Source organism: Mobula hypostoma, chromosome 21 (assembly GCF_963921235.1).
Source record: "Mobula hypostoma chromosome 21, sMobHyp1.1, whole genome shotgun sequence".
NCBI classification, from domain to species: Eukaryota; Metazoa; Chordata; class Chondrichthyes; order Myliobatiformes; family Myliobatidae; genus Mobula; species Mobula hypostoma.
In genome coordinates this window covers 2,976,403-2,985,002 of record NC_086117.1, presented here as the reverse complement: position 1 = coordinate 2,985,002, position 8,600 = coordinate 2,976,403, and the positions used below count along the sequence as shown (strand labels likewise).

Sequence of the window (8,600 nt, the reverse complement as noted above, 5' to 3'; positions counted from 1 at the left end):
GTGTGTGAATGAGTGTAGGGCTGTGTGGGGTGTGGGGGTGTGTGTGAATGAGTGTAGTGGGGTGTGGGGGTGTGTGTGAATGAGTGTAGGGGTGTGTGGGTATGTGGGGTGTGGGGGTGTGTGTGAATGTGTGGAGGGGTGTGTGGGGGTGTGTGTGAATGAGTGTAGGGGTGTGGGTATGTGTGGGGTGTTGGGGTGTGTGTGAATGAGTGTAGGGCTGTGTGGGGTGTGGGGGTGTGTGTGAATGAGTGTAGGGGTGTGTGGGTATGTGGGGTGTGGGGGTGTGTGTGAATGAGTGTAGTGGGGTGTGGGGGTGTGTGTGAATGAGTGTAGGGGTGTGGGTATGTGTGGGGTGTGGGGCTGTGTGTGAATGAGTGTAGGGGTGTGTGGGGTGTGGGGGTGTGTGTGAATGAGTGGAGGGGTGTGTGGGGTGTGGGGGTGTGTGTGAATGAGTGTAGGGGTGTGTGGGGTGTGGGGGTGTGTGTGAATGAGTGTAGGGGTGTGTGGGGTGTGGGGGTGTGTGTGAATGAGTGTAGGGGTGTGGGTATGTGTGGGGTGTGGGGGTGTGTGTGAATGAGTGGAGGGGTGTGTGGGGTGTGGGGGTGTGTGTGAATGAGTGTAGGGGTGTGTGGGGGTGTGTGTGAATGAGTGTAGGGGTGTGTGGGGTGTGGGGGTGTGTGTGAATGAGTGTAGGGGTGTGGGTATGTGTGGGGGTGTGTGTGAATGAGTGTAGGGGTGTGTGGGGTGTGGGGGTGTGTGTGAATGAGTGTAGGGGTGTGTGGGGTGTGGGGGTGTGTGTGAATGAGTGTAGGGGTGTGTGGGGTGTGGGGGTGTGTGTGAATGAGTGTAGGGGTGTGTGGGGTGTGGGGGTGTGTGTGAATGAGTGTAGGGCTGTGTGGGGTGTGGGGGTGTGTGTGAATGAGTGTAGGGCTGTGTGGGTATGTGTGGGGGTGTGTGTGAATGAGTGTAGGGGTGTGGGTATGTGTGGGGTGTGGGGGTGTGTGTGAATGAGTGTAGGGCTGTGTGGGGTGTGGGGGTGTGTGTGACTGAGTGTAGGGCTGTGTGGGGTGTGGGGGTGTGTGTGAATGAGTGTAGGGGTGTGGGTATGTGTGGGGTGTGGGGGTGTGTGTGAATGAGTGTAGGGGTGTGTGGGGTGTGGGGGTGTGTGTGAATGAGTGTAGGGGTGTGGGTATGTGTGGGGTGTGGGGGTGTGTGTGAATGAGTGTAGGGGTGTGTGGGGTGTGGGGGTGTGTGTGAATGAGTGTAGGGGTGTGGGTATGTGTGGGGTGTGGGGGTGTGTGTGAATGAGTGTAGGGGTGTGTGGGGTGTGGGGGTGTGTGTGAATGAGTGTAGGGGTGTGGGTATGTGTGGGGTGTGGGGGTGTGTGTGAATGAGTGTAGGGGTGTGTGGGGTGTGGGGGTGTGTGTGAATGAGTGTAGGGGTGTGTGGGGTGTGGGGGTGTGTGTGAATGAGTGTAGGGGTGTGTGGGGTGTGGGGGTGTGTGTGAATGAGTGTAGGGCTGTGTGGGGTGTGGGGGTGTGTGTGAATGAGTGTAGGGGTGTGGGTATGTGTGGGGTGTGGGGGTGTGTGTGAATGAGTGTAGGGGTGTGTGGGGTGTGGGGGTGTGTGTGAATGAGTGTAGGGGTGTGTGGGGTGTGGGGGTGTGTGTGAATGAGTGTAGGGGTGTGTGGGGTGTGGGGGTGTGTGTGAATGAGTGTAGGGGTGTGGGTATGTGTGGGGTGTAGGGCTGTGTGAGCGAGTTTGTGTGTCGATGTATGCGTGACTGCTGATACTTGGCTGTCTTGCAGTGGTTGTCAGTGGATCAGCAGTACAGAGGTGGGGACTGCCCCGTGGGGATGCAGGGCTCCGTTTCCCGCACAGGACATCGAGAAGCGGCTGCTGTGCGAATGTGCTCGGCCAGCTGAGATGCTGAAAAACCACATCAAATGCAAGCACCATTGTGGAGATGAGCGGCTGTCTTGCACGCTGCATCTTCTGGTTAGAATACGCCCCTGAAACTCTGACAGCAAACACTGACTTGAACTTTTTATTTCTTGTTGTTTTGTTACAGACTGCATTGTTGAGCATGGTTCAATAAAAGCGATATAAATGAAACTCTTCAAAGACATCTAGATTTCCACAGCAAGCTTCAGCCTCTCTGGAGACAGTCTCCACAATACAGTACAGTACACGGTATTGTCGCCGTTAGTGAGACACTATTACAGCTCGGGGTGTTGAGAAGTTGGCTGTTCAATTCTGGTATCTGCTGTAAGAAAGCTAGTATATTCTTCCCGTGTGTGTGTGGGATTCCTCCTGGTGCTTGTGTTTCCTCCCACAGTCCAAAAATGTACTGGTGAGTGGGCTGGTCATTGTAAATTGTCCTGTGGTTAGCTGAGTTGCTGTGCGGGCTGACTGTTGGGCCAGTGCTTGTTCCACACCGTATCTCTAAAGAAATAAATAATCAGTCACGCTCAAATGAACAAGCAGCTGTGAGGGGCCGAATGGCTGATTCGCTCCCATAGCTTATGGTCAGAAGGGAAAACAACAACAGTGCAGAATAAAGTGTAGCACACAGCTCCACAGAAAGTGCAGTGCAGTGCAGGCAGGCAGGCAGTCAGCTGCAGCATCATAAGGAGGGCACTTATGAAGTCAAAGGGTTAATTTTATTGTGTAGGGAACCGTTCAATAGTCTTATAACAGGAGGGCAGAGGCTGCCTTGAGCCTGGTGGCTCCAGCTTTCAGGGCCTTTGCATCTTCTGCCCGATGGTGGTGGGGGAATGGAAGAAGAGAGTGCCCGGGCAGGGTGGAGGCTTTGACTGTGTTGGCCTCTTTACCAAGGCAGTGAGCAGTGTCGACAGAATCCTGATGAAAGGTCTCACCCACAGAGGACGCCGGAATTGAACTCCCAACACTAGATGCCCTGAGCTGTAAGAGCATTATGCTAATCGATACACTGTTATAATGAAGTGGTCTGTATGCAAACCAAAGACTTTTACTGTCCCTCTGTACATGTGACAACAATAAACCAATTTACTGGTTACCATCTATGCTTCCTGATTCGTTGATTTCTCCGGCAGCTTGGATGTTGCCTATCGTTACAAGGGCTGCTACATTTGAAGGCATGACTGACCCTGCTGAGCCCCCAGTTCAGTTTAACATGCCCTGGTCTTGCACTCCCCAAAGGAAAGGCTTGTAGCAATCAATCAGATATAATGGTGCAGCGATTAACAAGTTTTTTTTTTGTTTAGAGATACAGCACAGAACAGGCTCTTCTGACCAACGAGCTACACTGCCCTGCAACCCATCAATTTAACCCTAGCCTCATCACAGGACAGTTTACAATGACCCATTAATCTGCTAACCGGTACATCGTACCAATGTCAACAACCAACACAATCCGAGGATGTGCTGGGGACTGCCTGCGCCTCCTACCCCAACGTAGCATGCCCACAACTCACTGACCCTAAGCCACGTGTCTTTGGAATGAGGGAGGAAACCCGACACGTACAGGGAGAACGTGCAAACTCCTTATAGACAGCAGCAGTCAGTGAAGTGCTGTAAAGATCTACGCTTGCTTGCTGCCCATACTCTTGCCTGCATTGAAGCCTTCCTATCCATGTACATCACAAAATGCCTTTCAAATTTAGTAATTGTAGCAGCCTTAACCACTTCCTCTGGCAGCAATTCGTGTACTCACCACTCTCAATGTGAGAAGGCTGCCTCACAGGTTCCTTTTAAATGTTTCCATGCTCTCTGCTGAAGTTTAACCACTCTGGTTACAGACTCCAGTGGGCACAGAAAGATCACACTAGTGAGTGTTACTTGCAGTTTCCCTGTCCAAAGACCTCGCCGTGGTTTGTGGATCCAGGTTCCAACTGACACCTGAGAAATATTTCTGGATGATGATGTACACGATGGGGTCTAGGCAGCTGTTACACGAAACCAGCCACAACAGGATCAGTTTTGCCCTCTGCATCTTTACCAGCACGTGGCATTCATTATGTGTCATTCGGTAAATGTTGGAAATGAACTGATAGCTGATATAAGGGAGTACACACACCATACAGGTACTTACAGCAACGCAAATTCTCAGCTGTGTTTTCTTGTAAAGTTTACGGCTTTGCTGCACTGTACTGTTTTTACTCACCTCGAACAAGTAGATCACAACTAAAATGTACAGGAAAACAAGTGGCATTAAAATTATAAGAAAGAGTATTGAGGTGATAATGAGTGCAACCAAGTCAGGCTGCAAATTGTTGTATGCCTGGACACTATAGCACCAAGATTGGGACACTCTCATTGACTTCAGTGTGTAAACGGAGCAGATTAGCACGATCAACGTCCCCGCAATCCAGAAAGCCGCACATGCACACTTGGCAAAACGGAGTCGGTACAACAGATTGAATTTCTTGTTGTGGAACTTCACAATTACTGCATAGCGGGTAAAGCCGATGAAAATTAAGCAGAGAGTCCGGCAGGCAAGTGTGCAGTAAAAGCAGAGGTTGATGATTGTGATCACTGCGATGCATTCGTCCGAACTTTCTTTCCAGGTATCCCCCTTTAACAGCAGGGCTATTCTGAAAGGTAGAACCAGGCAAATGATCAAATCTGCCACCGAGAGGTTCATCAGGTAGAACCACACGCCGCTCTTCTTTACGAATTGCTGTTGGAACATCAGTAAAATCCAGCCATTGGCCAGTATTCCGGTGAAACTGATGAGAGAGTACATGACAGGGAGGATACCTTTTTCCAGCAGGTCTGCAGTGTAATTACACATTTCCGCTGGCATTTTGGTGGAGGTATTCATGGTTCACCACTGATCTCAACGCCCTGGGGAGAAAAACAAGTTATCTCCGTGTTGGAACTCATAGTTGAGGTGATCTAACAGAGACTTGCATCCTCTCTAGTTTCTGTATTGTGAGTGAAACATCCCAACGTCACAGCCAGCAGTGCAGGGCAGAAGCATTGCACGTGCAAAATGCTCAAGGAACTCAACAGGTCAGGCAGCATTTATGGGCAAGAATAAAGAGTCGAGGTTTTGGGCCAAGACCCCTCATGAAGGTCTTGGCCTGAAACATCGACTCTATTCCTTTCCACAGATGAGTCCTGATGAAGGCTCTAGGCCCAAAACATCAACTCTTTATTCTTCTCCATAAATGCTGCCTGACCTGCTGAGTTCCTCCAGCACTTGTGCGTGTTGCTCTGAATTTCCAGCACCTGCAGAATCTCTTAAGTTTAAGCATTACAGCCGTGTGCGTTTCTAAGAGTCCCAACAATGTCTCTAACCTAGCTGCCTCTACCCCAAACCCAGCAGGGGTTCCACGTACCCACCACTCTTGGTGTAAAAACCTATCTCTGACATCCCCCTGTGTTTTCCTCCAGTCACCTTCAAATTATGCCCCTTGTATTACCCGTTTTCACCCTGGGGGAAGTGTCTCTGGTTGTCCACTCGATCTATGCCTCTTACGATCTTGTACACCTCACTCACTCATACTCGTTGTCCTCAAGGGTGAGTGGATCCTCACTGAGTTCTGCACCCTCCTACCCTCTCCTTGCAAACCAGGGGTGGGTTCCATCGGGAATGGGCCTAGAGACTCCCAATCCGGACATGAGAGCCAGACACAGTGAAATCCCCCACCACCATCATTAGCACCCAGGACAACAGAGTCAATGCTTGGCCACTGATGGGAGGGAAATGAAAGTGAAATTAAGATGAAAAATGTGAAATTACTGTAGGTTTTGACCCAGTCACTGCTAGGTTTCTAGTGATATCGAAGGGATGGGAGAACCACAGATGCTTGCATTCCTTCTCCTCCCCCTCCAGCCTTCCCCTCCAACCTCTCCCTCCAGCCTCCCCCTCCAACCTCCCCCTCCAACCTCTCCCTCCAACCTCTCTCTCCAGCCTCTCTCTCCATACTCACCCTCACCTCTCCCCATCCCACCTTCAAATTCAACTTCAATCATCATTGAACCACACACGAATGACCATGAGTGTGGCCAAACAAAAAAAAACTACCCCAGGGCCAAGGTACAAAACACAGTACCAACAGTCATACACAGCAGAATGAACATATAGCACACGTAAGACTGCAGTAAACGTACAGTCACACAAAAAACTAAAATATAGCCCGAGTCCCTGATTTTCATGTCCTGTAGATTGATGGTGCATGGATGTTGTTGGCAAGAACAAGACCACAGCAATCTACACGATGACACAATCCAGTTTGTCTTGCGCCGATAAAGCACTGGAGCGCAGCACTGATGGGGTGGGGGCAGCCTCCAATATAACACAGATTCCAGTGAGACCAGACCCCAATATAACACACTCTCCAGTGGGACCAGCCTCCAATCCAGCACAGATTCCAGAGCACTCATCACCCCTTGCTCCATCTGCCTCATTTTTCCTTGTCTTCTTCCACTTGTCACCCTCCTGTAATCTTGTCTCCCAATTGCACCCTCCTCTCCCCTCAAAAGCTTCTATCTGCCCATCACCCTTCACCCCCCCCTCCATCCACCAGTCACGTTCTAGCCCCTACCTCGCCTCTGTGGCGGCTGTCTTTCCTCTCCACTCTCTAGTCTTGATGCAGGGTCTTGACTGTAAATTGGAGGGGGTCCAGAGGAGGTTCACGAGTATGATCCTGGGAATGAGAAGGTTAACTTATGAGGAACTTTTGATTTCTCTGGGTCTATATTCATTCGAGTTTGAAGAATGAGGGAAGGGGGAAAACCTATTGAATTTTCTTTATATACAGTAACTTTAATAAAGTTATTTCTTAAAACCTTTAACACATGTACAGTGCCTCCTTTGTTTATGGATGCCTGTTGCTGCTGAAATATCAGGCTCCACTGGCGCTCACCACCGAGGACGTCTTCAGAAGAAGATGCTTTAAAATGGCTGCTTCCATCATTGAGAACCCCCTTCACCCGGGACTTGCCCTCTTCTCCCTGGGGCCATCGAGGAGGAGGTACAGGAGCCTGAAGGCACACTCAATGTTTCAAGAGCAGCTGCTTCCCCACTGCCATTAGAGTTCTGAACCGATAATGAACCCATGAACACTTACTCAGTTTTTTTGTAGTTTTTATTAATATGTATTGCAATGTACTGCCGCCACAAAATAACAAACTTCACGGCATGTACTGGTGATAAAATACCTGATTCTGATTCCGATTCAATGTTCAACTTTATACGAGATTGAAGATAGTTTATTGGCTTTCTTCAGCACGGGAGTGTAGGGAGTGTAGGGAGTGTAAAGATTGCTACTAAGGATCCAATGCAGTATATAAAAAAACACATTAAGCATAAAGAACACAACAATAAAAAACTCGTAATGAATATGAAACACTGTACACATTTACATTAGGAATTTGCTGAGGTGTGTTAGTCAGGACAGGACATGCAACAAAAAGAACATGCAATAATTATAAAGAATGAAGAATTATATAAAATTAAGTTAAAGGTTAAAGCACAGATATGGAATAAAATGTATGAATCAGAAATGGTTTTGATTTACAAAGGAAAAAAGGAAAACATTTTAAGTGGATGTGGAGAGGCTGTTTCTTCTAGTGGGAGAATGTAGGGGACAGCCTCAGAATAGAGGGACGTCCATTTAGAACAGAGATGAGGAGGAATTTCTTTAGCCAGAGGGTGGTGAATCTGTGGAATTCATTGCCACAGACGGCTGTTGAGGTCAAGTCAGGTATATTTAAAATGGAGGTTATCCAGTTCTCGATTGGTCAGGGTGTCAAAGGTTACAGGAAGAAGGCAGGGGAATGGGGTTGAGAGAGATAATAAATCAGTCATGATGGAATGATAGAGGAGACTCAATGGGCAGAATGGCCTGATTCTGCTCCTATGTTATTCAGTCTATTCCTCAGAATTGTTGTTCTGTTCATAACCACAGACCCACAATAATCCTGTGACCGCAGAAAATTCATCTGTGACATATTCTGTGTGCTACGTCTCTGGTGGCCCCTTCTTCAGACGGTTGAGGAAGTTTGGTATGGGCCCCCAAATCCTAAGAACTGTCTATGGGGGCACAATTGAGAGCGTCCTGACTGGCTGCATCACTGCCTGGTATGGGAACTGTACCTCCCTTAATCCCAGGACTCTGCAAAGAGTGGTGTGGACAGCCCAGCGCACCTGTAGTTGTGAATGTCCCATGATTTGGGACATTTACAAAGACAAGTGTGTAAAAAGGGCCCGTAGGATCATTGAGAACCCGAGTCACCACAACCACAAACTGTTCCAGCTGCTACCATCCAGCAAACAGTACCACAGCATAAAAGCCAGGACCAACAGGCTCCAGGACAGCTTCTTCCACCAGGCCATCAGACTGATTAACTCACACTGATTTGAGTGTATTTCTATGTTACATTGGCTGTTCTATTCATTATAAATTACTATGATTGCACATTGCAGATTTAGACAGTGACGTAACATAAGGATTTTTACTCATGTATGTGAAGGATGTAACAAATAAATAAAGTTAACTCAGTTCAATTCAATTCAATTCAATTCTCTCTCCAACCTCAGTGAGGTTTCTAAATTCATTCTGTCCACAGCCTTGGATAGCCAAAATCACATTGCTGGCTCTGACCAG

At 48.6% G+C, this 8,600-nt stretch overlaps 1 protein-coding gene across 1 annotated transcript; it reads right to left on the bottom strand.

The window, feature by feature from the left end:
* Positions 1-2,039: 2,039 nt before the first annotated feature.
* On the bottom strand, positions 2,040-6,639 carry LOC134360100 (G-protein coupled receptor 87-like). The gene is made up of 2 exons (XM_063074178.1): positions 6,537-6,639; positions 2,040-4,830 (listed from the first exon to the last, which is right to left on the bottom strand). The coding sequence occupies exon 2, from the start codon at positions 4,805-4,807 to the stop codon at positions 3,809-3,811; it is 999 nt and encodes a 332-aa protein (XP_062930248.1). The 5' UTR covers positions 4,808-4,830; positions 6,537-6,639; the 3' UTR covers positions 2,040-3,808.
* Between the last annotated feature and the right edge of the window lie 1,961 nt (positions 6,640-8,600).